Source organism: Euprymna scolopes, chromosome 10 (genome assembly GCF_053919585.1).
Source record: "Euprymna scolopes isolate OS-2025 chromosome 10, ASM5391958v1, whole genome shotgun sequence".
In the NCBI taxonomy this organism is placed as follows: Eukaryota; Metazoa; Mollusca; class Cephalopoda; order Sepiida; family Sepiolidae; genus Euprymna; species Euprymna scolopes.
In genome coordinates, this window is record NC_136491.1 from 72406643 (window position 1) to 72424125 (window position 17483).

Below are 17483 nucleotides of genomic sequence, written 5' to 3' on the forward strand. Positions count from 1 at the left end.
GATATACTTTTCGAAATATCAATAAGGAGCAGTACGCTTTCGCTATATGGGAATATCACTTTCTCCCATGGGCCTATTTTCTGCCCACCCGGATTTATAACCCCGAATGACATTGGACTCCTTCCGATAATGGACTACCCAGGTTGTATCAACTTCTCTTTTCGTATAATTTTCTCCATATAATTATCCACAACCACTCAAAAAATCTATTTTCAATAATTGTGCTGAAAAGCAAAATAGCATCCATTCGCAGCTGAACATTTTGCTAACTGCATTTCATTTCCTCTGATGCTATGAGCCATTGTTGAAAATCCATGGATTAAGGAAATTAAAATAACCCCCTTCTATATATTCCTTTGTCAAGCAATAAATTCTTAAATCGAATATATGTCATGCTAAAAAATAATTAAAAAATAGTTATTTTGTATGTATATATATATATATATATATATATAAGTTTTGTGGTTCAATTTTAAATTCTGAAAAAACAACATATAGTCTCTATATATATATTGAACCACTTTTATATATATATATATATATATATATATATATATATATATATACATACATACATACATACAAAATAACTATTTTTTAATTATTTAAACTCTTCAGATTTAAAAAGAAATGTTGCAATTTTTATGAACTTAAATTTATTTTGATTAGTTTTTGTAATATAAAATATGGGGGGGGGGGTTAGAACGCCTAAAAAAAAATTCCCCTCACATATTTAATGACAACTGCTTTTAAAATATAAGTTAATTTAAAATTGAATATTTATCAAATATTTTATGAAAATCTGACCATTAGTTGATTTTTCTAGATTTTTTAAACATAGGTGCGTTTATGGCTTCAAAATGACCACAACATAGGAACATTGTTTAAGACGTCAATAATGTATTCATGATTTGGATCTCGCATTCTCATTATTTTCATATGCAGTAAAAAAATTTTTTTAAATATTACTATTTTAAGCTTCTTTTTTTAAATGGTATAAAAGTTATATTAAATTAAATTAGTTACATCGTGTTATATATAAAGGGACGGGGTTGGAGGTACCTAATATGTTTTTATATATTTTAGCCTTTACTGTTTTTTCTGTCTCTTCTCTCTTTTATCCCTATCATAATTACCCCTCGCCCTAAAAATTTTTTTCATTTCTAATCTGAATGCTTTCAAAGTCTTTTATCTTTTTACCTTTACATTTGTATAATGCCAGCTTTTTCTTGTCTTTTGACAGGAAGCATTTAGCTCCAGAATGCCATAGTTTCTCCCGTATTTGTCTTTCAGTAACCCTTATTGACTTGATAATGTAACAAAGTAAAACACAAAACATAAAACACAATTCATACAATAAAGTTGAGAAAGAAAGACAAAATCAAGTGATATTATCTCTGTCTCTCAAAAAAAACAAATATATATATATATATATATATATATATATATATATAATTTTTTTTATCAATAATAAATCTTACTTGCAAAGTCAAACTTCTACACAATGATGTACTATATGTGACAGTGTATCATAATATATTTCGAGGAATATTTCTGTCAAGTGGCAGGTATTTCAAATCTCCTGGAAACTGTGTGGACTAGGAATTTGCCTGTGCATGGAGTATTGTTGTCACATCTTGGTTGGTGCATCAACCACTAGCCTCTCCATCTTAGACAAAGTGCAAAAAAGGTCTCTAACCTCACAAGTCCTGCATTGCATTGTTGCATCTCTGTGCATTTCTTACAAATATTCCCATTCTTGTTGAACATTCTGATGAATTTGCTGCCCTTGTACCTCCTCAAAGAAAATACTCTTAACTAGAAGTAAAATCTCATCCCTTCTGTGTAGCGTACTAACATGCAGAAATTTAAATGTAATGTTAACAAATATCTTGCTGCCCAACTCTCCACAACGATTTCCCTCTATAAATCCTACCCTTACCAAAGTAACCCCTTACACCTCAGTGGCAAATTATCTTGTATGGCGTGAACAAAATTAAAAAAAAAATGTGGTTTAATTAATTTCAGACTTACCAGTTTCGACAGGTTTTGCATATAGAGGTAAAACAACAAGGAAAATTGATCCAATTGTATAAAGGATTGGCCAAATCAAATTAACCTAAAAAGAATAAATTGAACCATGAATATAAAATGCTATTAAAATTAGATGAAACATAAAAAATATTTCAAAATCATAGAATCAATAAAATGTAGAAATGATTTTACTTTTTATTTAAAAATTTAAAAGATTGTTTAAGGGAATTTTTGGTGCTTGTTTTGAACTTCCTTCCTCCCATGAAGAAACAAAAATGAAGAAAAAATCTGTATGATGTATGTAACCCTAACAAAGAAAAACAAATATTGTACATTAAAAATCATGTAAATTGACCAAGGAGTTTTATTTTTTAGAAAAATAATAACTTTTCATCACATTTGAAATTTTCTCCCTTCTCTACGTTAAGAATTTTTTTTTTTAAATCTTGATTTGCAGGTATTTCCCTTGTTCCTTCAGACTATTTTCAAGATTGTGTCACAAGATCATTGCTTATTGTTTAGCGATAAAATTTGATTTTCATATTAAAAAATAAAACTACTGAATGAATTTATTTAATTTCTGGTGGACAATATTTCCCTTTTATCACAGGTACGTTTTTTCATGGAGGGATTCTGAACAAGTACAGATTTATTTGTTTCATATCAAACTAAATGTGTAAACAATGTTATTTTTCTTTTAATAATCTGAATTTTTTCATTACAAGTAAGACAGTGGTACCTGTACAGTTTAATCAAGACATTAAAAAATGAAAATATCGAAAAAAAAAAAAAAAAAAGGTTATATTGCACGTATCCATTATGGAACAAAGTTCTCTGAAAAAAAAAAATTCACTTAAGTTCATCAAGTAGTTTTTTTTTACAGTGAAAAAACAATTTGTTATGATACCGAGCAAAAGGTTTGATTTTTAGGAAGAAAAGCTAGTATTAAAGATGGGGAGGGAGTATCGGTGCTTTAACTGGCGTTATCTCCCCATGGCATGTTTAAGAAATTCCATAATAGCTGACTTCAACACGCTCTTATAAGAACGTGTTTTTCCGCTGTAAAAAAAAAAACCTACTCGATCAAATTAAATGAAATTTTTTTCTCAGAGATCTTCAGTCCAAAACGTATATGTACAATAGAACCTTTTTTTTTTTTTTTTTTCGATATCTTCATTTTTTAATGTCTTTATTAAACTGTACAAGTACCAGAAAAGCAAATATAAAAATAAGTTAGGATTGTTTGTTTTCAGTCAAATCATTGTACATATTTGTTATGCCATTTTATTTCTTATATGTTCATTCTTTATGTTCATTTCTTGTAGACAATCGAATTATTGGGTTGGAAAGTAACTTCCCACCATCTTTTATGTTGAAATCTATTGTGTTTTTAAATTTGGATCTTTCATTTGATTTTCTTTTGTAAATTCTATTTATTTTGTAATCTATTTTTTTAAGTTAATATTCAAATCATTATATTAAGAAAAATGATCATTATTAATACTATTCTTTTTGCTTTTTTTTTTGGTATTTTTTAATTTCCACTAATGAGGTATTGAAACTCTTGTTGAACATTGGGAATACGTCATGAACAACAAAGGATAAATATATTATTGATTAATTAGTTTCTGTGAATGTTGAACTGAAAACTTACAAAGCATTTGTATGCAAAACAAGATCAGAAGAACATTCAGATTGGATTGGAAATAATGAGCATAAAAATTCCTTATCTTAAAAATTCAAATAAAATTATGAATAACAAGAACATAAGTTTGTTGTGAAACTGCATACTTCCACCTGACAATGTAAGGATATGCCAAAGTCTTATTTTAGACTTATTTTTCCATATTGTATGAAGTATTCCGAAAGTTATGCTGATCAGACTGAAATTTTGGATGGTGGTTAGGGTTATAAAAGAATGTACCATAATGTGCTGTGACGTTGCGTAGACAACAGTCGCTGCAGTGAAATAGAGAGAGAGGAACAGTAGGAGGTAGCAAAACTGGTGACGTCATGCGGGGGCAGCAGCAGGGACAGTAAGACAGGGAGAGACGTGATGGCATGAACAGCAGGTGGAAAGAGTGCAGACAACAATAAATTTCCGGTGACAGCTCTGTCAAAATTTGTTATGTAAAATGGAAAGCACAGACAGGAAATACAAGTGTCTCTCCAAAAAGTGAGTTAAAAGTATTTCTTTTATTTGTTTGGACTTCAATGGGGTCGACAGATGAGAGGAAGAACGAAATGAGAACGCCATCTATAACGTTACAAGAACACCATATCCATAATGAAATTTGCAAGAATCGGAAGTTGAAATTGCCTCAAAATTTCAACCATGATCAAACTTTTTCATGGTCATGGTTCAGTTCATATAAGATGCGGGATTACTTTGTTGACTATAATATGAGCCGCATAGTTAGACTCTATGATAAAGAGAACTGAAGTTATCACCAAAAGTATAACTTTCATCTTTTCTTTGAATTTGACCTTTGACCACATGTTCAAATATTAAATCAGTTCTACGTTAGACGCTCACTGATATTTTAACAAATTTTGCTGATGATTAGTCAAGCAATGTGAAACAAACATAGTGACAAACCAACTCATCCGATAACGTAACATATACATGATGAATGTGAGAAATGTGAAGGGCCAACGTTGCCTTCACATTTTCACTAAGTTTCAGAAAAATCTAATGGATGGGGCAAAAGTTATGGGGTAAAAATGTGTCATTTTTTGCAATTTTGGGGCATTTGTGAAATACTGAATCCCAGTGAAAATGGACAAACGGTGCAGCTTCACACCTTAAGACATGTATATTTGAATTCATCACCATAGAAAACCACTATATAGACATACATATCAAGTTTTAGAGGAATATGAAAAAAGAGATCCAAAAAGGCATGTTTTTTTTGCCCTAAAAGTCCCAAAGGGATGCAAACCAGAATTTTGCCAGGGTCACCCATACTGAATTTATATTAAAAACAATGGCCTCCACATTTTGACCAAGTTTCAGGAAAATCTAATGGATAGATCAAACGCTCTGGGGCAAAAAGTGTCATTTTTGGCCATTTTTGGGGTATTTTTGACCTCTTTTGAGACCCTGGGAATGCAACGGGAATTTTCGCAAAAAATATTTTTTACTGTGCCCATCTATTTAATGAAATACAATTTGTGGCAAAATTTCAGGAAAAATTAATGGACTATTATCTAGCAATCGTTTGGACTAACGGACACACAGAAAACACGGACGTACTGATGCCATTGAAAACATAGGTCTTTCTCTCATAAATTGGGGGATCAAAAAATTTATAAAAATGCAAAGAGAAGAATAATTATTCAGACTTTCTTTAGGCTATGAAAATTATAAATAATATTTCTTTATAAAACTTTATTTACGACTGTAATGGCTGGATGAGTGACAATCCATATCAATACCTCCAATGAGTATTCTAAATAATGTTACAACCTGGGATGAGTATTTCAATTATGTGACATGTAATTACAGAGTAATATAGTGAATAATAATTAATACCAACACTATACAAAATTAACATTTATATTTTTTACCAGAATTTGGCTTGAAATGAAGTTTCTAGAATTTTATGACATTTGACAGTGAAACATACAAAATAAAGACAATTGGCAAAACAAATATAGACACAAAGCAGTAATTAATTAAATAAAAACAGTTAATATTATAATGCAACAAACATGTAATTCAATACAAATAATTTCTTCCCAGGGTGATCAAATATCGCCCCCCCCCCAAAAAAAAAAGTTTTAAAGTTCACGCATATAAGTTCTCTCTTCGGGACATCTCTTTTTTTTTCTTCAATTGTCATTTTTATTATTAAATCAATTTTCTTTTCTTTCAATCTCTTCTGTCACATCATCGCAAATCAAACTTCAGAATTTGACCTTCCAATCTTTTTGCTCCAAAACTCGAAATTCAACTGTCCAAAATCAGTAAAAATTGCTAAGCAAAATTATCATCTGCTTATTCTTCCAATTTCTTTCTTTTTTTTTTTTTTTTTAACTTTCTTTTCGTTTTTATAACATCACATACTCTCCTCTTCTCCTCTTACTACTGTTATGTCCTTATGAACACAAGCGAAAAAAAAGGAAGGAAATACAGCAGCTGATATGATCGAGGCCACATCTTTTTGCCAATCCTCTTCCTCTTCTCTTTTTTTTTTTTGCTTGGTAAAACTAAGAAAAGTAAAGAGAAAAGGTAGACAGCATGATACATTATGTGTGTCTTGCCCTCCTCCTCTCCTAGCCAACACACATTTGTTTATTTTCAAAATCTGATCTTTCGTTTTGCCTTTCTCTCCTGACTGTTTCAAACTTAATATTCATTTCATTTTTTTTAAATTATTATTCTCAACATGTCACACTATAAAAATAATTTATTAGTAAGACAAGTCTCAAAAACTAAATTTAACCCTACAATTTGAAATACATTTTAAGAGTCAGCATATTTTAAATGAAATTTGGCTAACATTTTGGCGGCAACTGAAATCCCACTTCAAATCTTTTATATTGTCATTTTGTTCTTAATATATAATTATTTTCATGGTAGATGCTACAATCTCCGGTTTTTCCTGTTAAAGACTCATGGCAAGAACTCATTTATCTATCAGCACTGTGAAGAACTTTCCTTTCTTCCACTATGTACTTAAAACAACACAGAAGAAAGTTTCTTTCCAAGAACTTCCCATCTGTTGAACACAATATCATAGAACTGCAGACTACAACATGATTATCTTTTAAGGCAAATATTAACAAATACTTGTTGAGCCATTCTTTAAGTAATTTACTCCTGCATTTTGCAGCTATCATTTTCAGTCCTCTCATAGTATTGTTCATCATTCAATTAACAATTTCTTTGAACCTTGACAAGAAGTGAATCAGTATATATTAAAACAAAACTTAAAGAAAACAAGCTAGTCTTCATATGATTCGGTTAAGTAAAAAAACGACAAGCATTCAAAGGGAAATAACTCTTTGTGAGTATTAAAAAATATCCAACATTTCTCGTATTAAATTGAGACAGATTGCTCAAGACGGATGCTATGATCACACTGCTCAGCTCAACATGCTTATTCTAAATCCAGTTATCAATTATCATTTATCATCAACATCATCATCATCATATTAATCAATCAATGTATCAATCCTTTGTAAGTAGTTTTATAAATGCTATTGTATAAGCAACCATTTATCATTTATTTGTATTATTATGAATTTGTACACTAATGGAAAATATTATCATGGCTTAATTTGACCCTCAGGTCATACCTTATCATTCAAATTATATGACCCATTTTATTTGTAATATTAGACATTATCCAAACTCCATCACTTAAACAGCACCTTCATTTAGAAATGAATTTGCTTCTTTTCAGCTGTAAACATATCAGGAAATCGTAGGAGATCTATTTTTAGAAAAGGTTGAGAGGATCATAATAACCTGTTCTTTAATTTCTTTGTTTTCTTTCCTTTTTGTTGAATGCATTTAGTTACTCCATTCCTCATCTTTTTTTTTCACCAACTCGTATGTACCTTTTTTTCCTAAATAAAATCATTGCAAACATTGTATATTTTCAGTAGGTTAGGTGATAGAGTACATGCGGTATTGTGGTGATTGTGTCTAATCTGGAATAGCAAAAGACCAGTACGATTATCGACCCTAATCCTCAATGCATTAATTGTACTAATTTTTAATTAAAAAGAAATTTAATTAATGAATAAATCTAGCATAACTGCATTTTCATAACAATAAAACAAAAACCAACAAAAAAATGTGTTTACCTTAATTGGCCGCTTCATATTAGGCCTTGTATATCTAAAATAGAGGAGTGAGAGAACGGAGACGCCAATGGCCAACCAATTGACAAATGACACGTAGTTGATGAGTGCGTACATATCAGATGATATCAGGTAGAACAAAGACAAAATTCCCTGCAAAAAAAAAAAAAAAAAAAAAAAATTTGAACATTTTAAACAAATTGCTTTCAAGGTGTAAAAAACAAAAATAGTTTGCAGTTTGACTTTTGCTTGGGACTCCTTAATAATTTTTTTTTTTTTTTTACATAGGAGTCACTACTTATCAAGGCCTGGAGGCCACTCGAGGATAAGGGTTAATGGGTGTACAGTAGTCAATGGGATTATAGCATAGTAATCATAAGTAGTGGAAATTTTTTAAATTGAATTACTTAGGGGGACAGTTCATCAAGAATTTGTTTACGTTGGACTTGAAGACAAACTGCAGTCATCTGGAAAGCAGGCAAACAGAACAAAGTTCCACAGGCGTGCAGTTCTAAGAAGCTTTGTTCATGGAATCTACGTTTAGGTTTAGGCACAGATAAAGTGTGGGGGAAATTATTGATAGTGGTTTTGGCTAGATGAGTTTTTTGTGAAAGTTTGGCAAGAGGGGACCATAGATTGGAGCTCAGATGAACACTTGCCATGAAAATAACGATAAAGCATAATATTAGCAAAATGCATGCAACTAGAGAAAGTATACTCTTGATATGATGAACGAACGTATGCTATATTCTCCTCACCAAAGAAAGAGATAATGTCTGAGAGGATGGTCTGAACAGATAGTGCACTACTAGCCACCCCTCTCCTCATTGATTTGAGCATTTTTTTTTTTAAATATCCATGCATTCCCATTGGAATTACCTCACAAATAAGGAAGATTTAGGAAACAAAGACACAAAAGATAATGTTTGATGCCATTCCTATTTACTTATCCAGCTTCCCAAAAGTGGAACTTGAGGTGAGAACAAAATCAACTGTATCATCTAGTTGACACTACCCCTTGAATGATAGTGCTTAAGGTAACAATGTGTATTAACCTAAGAAAAACTTATTAAAAAAATAACAATATTAATTATGAGCAATCAACAAAACATTCACTTTTTCCAAATGTAAAGTGCGTTAAAAAATATCAACATAATTATATAAAAAGCAATGTGTTAGACGGTAGACACCATTGATATTTTGTTGCTTTTTTATGCTTTATTTTTTTGAAACACTTAAATTAATGCAATTTGGTAAAAAATACCATTGAGTACAAGACAAATGACATTAATGAAGAATTCAATAATTTTAAATTAAATATTTATTTACTAATGTAATCTATTCTCAAATTCTAGGTGAAAAAACATTCCCATTGAATGATAACTTCTTTTTGAAAAGGAGGTTTAACTCGAAAATGTACAGAATATGACACCATCTATACCATTTTTGTTTCATTGGGAAATTAATATTGAATTGAAAATTATTGAATTCTTCAATATTGTCACTTGATCTGTTTACTTTGTTTCGTGTTTTCTACCAAATTGCATTATAACCACCTTCAAAATTCAACTTTTCGATAAACCTGGATAGTGAGTAACATAGTACAGGGATGCATGGAAATCAGTTGATTGAAATGTATATCATTAGATACGCCATTTATTACTATTAAAAACAAAGGCTCCCCAATACCTGAGGAATAGACTGCAATTCAGAATATTTACCAATTTTAACATTTTTTTTTATCTTGCAAATGAAATAATTAGTTAATATAACTGCTATGTCAACTGAGTGGTTAATGACATGGTCTAGAAAGCTGGTAGTTCCAAATTCGAATCCATTTTGTTCCAAAGAAACACTTTCACCAAAACCACACCTGACTGTGTGTCTGATCTCCTGGAGAAGAGTTAAATAAAATAACTGCTATGACAGCATTTTGAAGAGCATTGGTGATGAAGATCTTGTCAATTCTCTCTTCTGATCTGGTGAAATGGATGGGGAGACAAAGTGGTTTGTTACTTTTAACACCTCTAAAATTGTGATGGCACCGCTTGGGTGAGGCTCTGAAGGCCACCAAACCACCAATATAGATAAGTGCCTCATCAGTGTGGCTAGCACCATGAGATCCGACCCCTAGGACAAGTGAAGTGGAGCCCTGCCAACTGATTATCATAATTAATGAGGAATATTGAATTCTGACCCTGATAATGTTAGCCATTCCTCCAATAGTAAATATTGGAACATACATATATATATATATTAAAATGGAAATTCTGAATTAAATACTGTAGAATTACAACAAAATTTATTGTTTGACAAAAGAGTACAGATAATTTTAAAAGTCTTTTCCTTAATGTATGGATTTTCAATGAATGGCTAATCTCATCGGAGAAAATGTGAATAGCAAAATAGATAGAGGTAATTATAAATTTTGCTTATTATCACATAAATTGAAAATTAAATTTAAAATGTAAAAAGGATATTCCATAGTTGAGTGAATGAGGATACTAGTTGTAAAATCAAAAGCAATGAATGGTAAATAACAGAATGAATAGCAAGGTTTTTTTTTAAAGCATAATCCAGGCTGGAGGATAAAATCTTTGAAGATCCAAGTCATCGCATTCTCTCTCTCTCTCTCTCTCTCTCACTCTCTCTCTCTCTCTCTCTCTCTCTCTCTCTCTCTCTCGATATATACATTGTGTGTCAAATTATTAATGATATAACATTTTTTTACCAGTTTCAGAAACTTACCGGTAGTTTTGTATGAAAAGCTTTGGAAATGTTGGCAATGCTTAGCTGTGCGTACTGTGAAACTTTCGTACTGTTCTGTGCAATGTAAACAACTTGCTATCATAATTGCTGAATACACGGTATTTGAGGTGTGTCTAATTATTAACAAGACAGTTTATTTCGTCAATAAAATGGGTTGTAAAGGTGGATTGAATAGTTCTAAAAAGAGTCCTATTACAGAACAGCTAGCAAAAGTTAAAACTACCCTCAAAATATCGAAAATGATAGAAAGGTACCATCAAACTGTGAAGAACTCTGTCAAGTACCCTACAAAGGTATGTAAGAGAGCTGATAAAGGTCAATCTAGAGTTGTTTCATCCATTCTCTACTCCAAATTAAACATGAAGTTGTTAAGAAACTTGTCCAAACAAGTTGAGAAATCTTTGACCAAGCCGGATTGAAGAATATCTCAAAAAGTACTCGATGTCGCCTTCTAAAATAAGTGGTAAAGTCTGTTAAGTCGTGACAAAGCCTCCATTAAAGCAACATCATATACAAAACTGATAGAAATAGGCAGAGGACAACATGAAAACTAATTTTTCCTAAGTTTTGTCCATGGATAAAGTGCATGTCACTTTTGATGGTCCAGATTGCTGGAGCAAGGGATGGGTCCTAGCTGGACGACATCATCATCAGTATTTAAGGCGTCAACAAGGAGTTGGTGGGATAATGATTTGGGCTGGGATTATCGGTGGTACTTTAGTTGGCCCATGGAGAGTCTCAGAAGGCATAAAAATGACGTCAAATGCTTACATAGCTTTTCTGAAGGAGCATTTTGAACCATAGCTGAAGAAGCAAAGGTTGACGTTCAGAAGAACCATTATTTTTATGCAGGATAATGCTCCTTCGCATGCAGCAAACAAAAGCAAGGAGTATTTGCAACAACTGGGGTTCTCTATGCGACAGGAGATGGAGTGGCCTGCAAATTCACCAAATTTTAACCGAATTGAGAACCTTTGGAGTATCATGAAGTGATGCCTCTATGCAAGTGGATGCCTAAGAGCAAAAATGAGTTGTGGGATGTTCTAAAGATTTTTTCTAGTTTATGTAATGCTTGAATATTGAATAAGTTATGAGTATATTGTGTTTTTTTCTCAACCTTGTTAATAACTTGACACATTGAAATCAACAGATATTCCTATCTTCTGCTATAGTTTCACTAATATTGCTTTAAATACTTTTATTTTTGAACTGGAGTAGCTGAATAGTATCGTAAAAACTTTCTCAAAGTTTCATGGATTTTTATTCACTCGTTCCATAAATATCTTAAAAAATGTAAACTTTTAATAATTTGATACGCAGTGTTATATATATATATATATATATATATATATATATATATATATATATGTATATATGTATATATACATATATATATATTGCATAGAAGGTGCTCAAGTGAAACCTAATCTCTGTATCATTCTAGTAAGATATTCACAATAAGAACTCGTCTTCTACCACAACTGCAAGGAACTTTCCTTTTTCCTCTGCATACCTAACATCAAATAGAATTGTTATGAACACAGTTTCTTTCTAAGAATTTCCCATCTGTGGAATACATTACCATGGAATTTTTACAGACTACATTACCATGTGACTGCTTCCTTGCAGGTTACAACATGATCAACACAATCTTCAAATCCAATGTCAATAAATACTTGTCATAAACCATCCTAATAAATTACAAATTTTGTCCATCTCATTCACTATCTTCAATCCTCTCATAATATTTTTCATCATTCAATTGACAATCTATCCATCTCATTAATCCTTTTCCTCGAGTGGTCACTGATTAGTAAAATGATTGACTCTTATAAGGAGAGTAGAAAATGATCCTTGGGTTTACTTCTGACAGTCTTATAACTTGCTTTGCTTATTTTTTTCTTTAACTCTCACATTAAATGAGTAATGTTTCTTACAAAGTGGGAAGAATTAGATTTCTGGGTTAGAATCTATCCATCTAACACTTAACGTTGGCAAGTTTTTTGATCCTGAAGTAGTAGTTTATATATATATATATATATATATATATATATATATAATTCCAGTATACTTTGTCCAGAGCATTTTCCATAAAAAAATAAATAATAATAAATAATTTTTTTTTTAAAACAATTTGTTCCAGTAACAATAGGCAAACCAAGAAAATAAGAAAATCTGATCTACAAAACTGAATAAGGCTATGATTTCGCATGAAATAAACAGCTTGAAAAAAAAGGGGGCAACACAACACTAAATCTTCTAGGTTAACTCTGTGTGTTGTTAAAATGAAATTTGATAATGGCGTTTACTTACCATGAATAAAACAGCAGGCATAGGGGTGTAGTTATTAACGGAAACAAAACTCATCACTTGGGGCATGTGACCTTCTCGGCCTCCAACAAAGAATAATCTAGAATAAAATATTTGTTTTATTCAGGAAATGAAAATTAGATAAAGAAAAAAAAACAACAAAAAAATTCTATTATGTATGTTAATTGTATATAGTTTATCTTAATGGATTCTTCTTCAAAAAGTCTTTGTCTCTATCTCATATATCTAAATGAATAAATACAAAAGATATTTTTATTAAAAGATATTTAATGATATGTGTTGCTTTGAATTGAAAGCCATGTTTTATTTCAAAAGAGTAATTTGTACAAGTCCTGGAGATGAAAAAGAGTTTTTGGTGAGTAGCTAATATGTATAAGTCTTAAACTTTAAAAGTTTGCACACGGAGAGCAAAGATCTTTCCTGTGTGGACACAAAAAATTATGTGTGGGAATTCTAAAAGATCTAATATTTTTATGGAGTTATTCCAGTTTCTGATTGGTTAGTTTGTATCGCTAGTGTCTAAAAGTAGAACCTTCCAATTTTTTTTAATCATACCCTCCTATTATATCAAAAATATTGCAAGATGTTGTATGGAGAGAAATGATATGAAAATGATACAATGAATGTGTAATGCGACTTTTAAAGTCATGCTTAGATCTGACGAGTTCAGAGGAATATTAAATCTGGTTGGTATATAGAGATGTGTGTAGAACAGGAGACTTTGGTTTGATCAGATCACAAGAATGGGTGAAAATTCTTGGGTTAGCACATGTAGAATAGTAGATATAGCAGTGTGAGTAAGAAGAAGCAGGTCAAGGAAAACATGGGAGGAAGTGATAAGAATGATTTTGAAAGAAAGATAAATTAAACCTGGCCATAGAAAAGTTAATTTGGTAGCCAATTTCAAAAAGCCATCCAACATATGTCAGCATATAAAACAAACATTAAGCTGAATATGATAATGATGATCGCTGCTGACACAAATCAAGCAGACCTGATTTAATAATGTAAACATATATTGTTCACAAAATAAAGGAATTGAGTTATCTCTAGGAATTAGACTGTTCTTTCACTGGAGATCAATTGGTTAAGTAGTGAAATTAGTAATTTATCAGTGCTTGTGCCAATGCATTTAACAATTGAGGAAATTAAAACATTTGAGAATGTTAAACCAGTATTTACCTTGATGAAGTAAAGAGAATACCATTCACACCTCCAAATGTAGAGAGTGACACAAAAATTGGCATAATCCACCACAGGATTCCATATAGCCTTTTCGAGAACATCTGCAAAAAATAAAGAATTACGTCAGCAAAAGTAATATTAAGATATAATTATAATAATATTATCTCTTTCATATATACATTTGTATATGTATATGTATATACATATTTAATATATAAAAAGCTATAGGTTTGTCTGTCTGTCTCCATATTTCCAAACTCATAGTCATTTGTTTTCCTAGTTTTGCATATGCATGACAAAATATTTGATATTTCCCCCAGACCTCTGGCACTCATGTGGGAGGTCATGTTCTCGACATATTCGAAGTAGTCTAGCGGGTTCAGGTCGGGGGAGGATGGGGGGGGCAGTGAGAGAAGGGTATCACTCCTTCTGAAACCAAGCCTGGGTCTTCCAGCAACCACCTAATTGGACCAGGGGACACCACACTCTTCAGCACATCCAGGTACACTTTGGTGTTGACTTTCAAGCCGAGTTCGAAGATGTGAGATGGCATGATGTGGACCTTACTTGAAACCACACCAAAGACCATAACAGTGGCTGGAAAGGATCGTCCGATGCATTGAGCTGTGCTCTTAAGTATTGAACCATTCGCATTTGCATTTTGAGGGTGCTGGCAATGGTCCTGTTATCATAATTTGGATCGGTAGAGAGCACGAGCTGTACAGTGGCGTATCTTGGATCTCACTTGTTGAATATTGTGTAACTTCCAGACATGATAGAAGACTCCTATCGCTCGTGGGATTTGTACACAACTGGCCAACTAGTAGAGAGTCTGCAACAAAAAACTGTTTTTCATCAAATGGAAATGGAATCATGTTGTCTTTTCTAGTGCAACAATTTTATCGGTCCACCTTGTATATATATTTTCCCAAAACCTCTGACCTTGATGGAGGAAAGACTAAAACTTGTTGCTATGGTTTCAAATGATCTGAAATAAAAGCAAGGGAAGACTTGATTCCAAATATTTCTTATATCCTATATATCCCCTCTTTTGGAAATAGGGTACAATTATGAATATCTTCAGTATCAAATAATCCTTATACTCTGCAAAATTTACTTTATGCATGAAAACCAAAGAGAGTAGATATAACATATGAGCAATATTTGGAATCAAGTCTCCCATTGCTGTTATTTCAGATTATTTGAAACCATAGCAGCAAGTTTTAGTCTCCCTCCATCAAGGCTAGAAGTCTTGGGGAACTGATAGCCAAATTGAATATTGAAATGCTCGTATCTTTGGTTCTATGAGACGAAACTACATGAAAATTTGTAGGCTTTTTGAAGATCATAATACTATTCTATGGTGAAAATTTTATGACAATTGGTAAAAAAGAACCTATATTTTGAAACTAATAGAAGCTGCCTAAGTTTGCCTACATTTGTATGTATAGTGTCCTGCAGGCCAGCTTCAGTTTTGCTGCTCTCGTTGTCTCCCTTATGGCCTTGCCAAGCTGTTAATATATATATATATATATAAATATATATATATATATATATATACACTTGTGCCCGATATTATTCATACCCCCCCTTGAAAATTGAGTTTATTAGGTGTAACTTTGTAAGAATTTATTGTTTACGTCCATATTGATACATATTCTTAATAAACCTCTTCTGATCATTTTCGTCATTTTAAAATCTCGGGATACTTGTAATAAAAGAAATATACAGCTATTTATAAAATCTGCAATGTTCAAAAATAATCATACCCCCTTATTTTTTCAGTATTAATCGAGTTTCTGACTGTTTGTTTCCTGTTTGATTCTTATTTTGAATGCTTTTATACAACCTTTGATTAATTTCATTTCGTTTTTTGCATTTTTCAGAAATTAAAATTATATCAACTGAAAACCAATAAAAGAATAAAAATTATTAGAATGGGGAAGAAAAGAGAGCTTAGTAATGATCTTAGGACTAAAATTGTGAATTCATATAAGGATGGTTTAGGTTACAAGTCAATTTCCAAGAAATTTGAGGTCCCTACAGCAACAGTACAGAGCATCATCAAAAAATGCCAGAGCCACCACACAACAAACAACTTGATTGGTAGAGGAAGGAAAAGGAAACTGTCTGCTAGAGCCACCAGGAATATTGTAAGAAGTGTTAATGCAAATTCAACCACCACTACTAAGGACATTTTAGAAAATCTGGAGTCTTCTGGCATAAAAATATCAAGGCAAACATTGCAAAGGACTCTGCATGAAAATGGTCTGAAAGGAAGAAGACCAAGAAGTACTCCATTGCACACCGGAAAACACCTTGCAGCACGTCTAAAGTTTGCTAGGACCCATGTGAATTCTCCAGAGTCCGTTTTTTCAAGTATTTTGTGGACTGACGAAACAAAAATTGAATTGTTTGGCCATATGGATGCTTCTTACGTTTGGAGGAAGAAAGGAGAAGCTTACAACCCAAAGAACACCATACCCACGGTGAAACATGGTGGTGGTAGCCTAATGTTTTGGGGCTCCTTTTCGGCTAGTGGTCCAGGTAGTTTGGTCAAGATAGATGGAACCATGAAGAAGGAGCAATATTTGGAGATACTCCAGAAAAACATTAGACAGGATGCGGAGAAGCTCCATTTAGGACCAAACTGGGTCCTTCAACAGGATAATGATCCAAAACATACTACCAAAATAGTCAAGAAATGGTTTGAGGATAATCAAATTAATGTTTTGGAATGGCCTAGCCAGAGTCCCGACCTGAACCCTATCGAAAACCTCTGGCACATATTGAAAACTGAGGTTAAAAAGCGGAAACCTAGAAATTTGAGGGATTTGGAGAACTACTGCATTGAAGAATGGTCCAAAATCAGTGTTGATGCTTGTAAAAACCTTGTTGATAAATATCCAAAGCGGTTACAGGCAGTTATTAAGAATAAAGGGCATGCTATTGACTATTAGTAAGAGAGGTATGAATAATTTTGAACTAGTGCCATTATTGTTTTTCTTTGTATAATGTTTCAAACTTGCATAATTTATTTATTTGTTGAGTTTAAATTAAATGCTTATGCTTGATTTATTGTTTGAAATCCCTTTAATATTGTCTACCTTCTGGTTTGAGCAATATTCTTATAGAAATCTCAAAGATCCGAGGGGTATGAATAATATCGGGCACAAGTGTATATATATACAGTTGTGCGCAAAAGTATTCGACCCCTACCAAAATTGTCTTATTTCTTTGAATGGATACTTCAATAATCTTTAAAACCTTCTTTAACGACTAAGTTCGAATAAACTGTATAGTTTTCAACAAAAAATAATAAAAAGTAATTAGTGCTTGATAATATAAAT

At 32.0% G+C, this 17483-nt stretch overlaps 1 protein-coding gene across 1 annotated transcript in view; it reads right to left on the reverse strand.

Annotated features, from left to right (window-relative positions):
* Positions 1 to 17483, reverse strand: part of LOC145286103 (large neutral amino acids transporter small subunit 1-like) — a 111320-nt gene that overhangs the window by 16731 nt on the left and 77106 nt on the right. The window contains exons 6-9 of the mRNA XM_080134795.1: positions 14131 to 14234; positions 12931 to 13027; positions 7852 to 8001; positions 2035 to 2119 (exon numbers count right to left, since the gene is read on the reverse strand). Coding sequence (XP_079990921.1) covers positions 2035 to 2119; positions 7852 to 8001; positions 12931 to 13027; positions 14131 to 14234 — 436 coding nt within the window. The remainder of the gene's footprint in view (positions 1 to 2034; positions 2120 to 7851; positions 8002 to 12930; positions 13028 to 14130; positions 14235 to 17483) is intronic.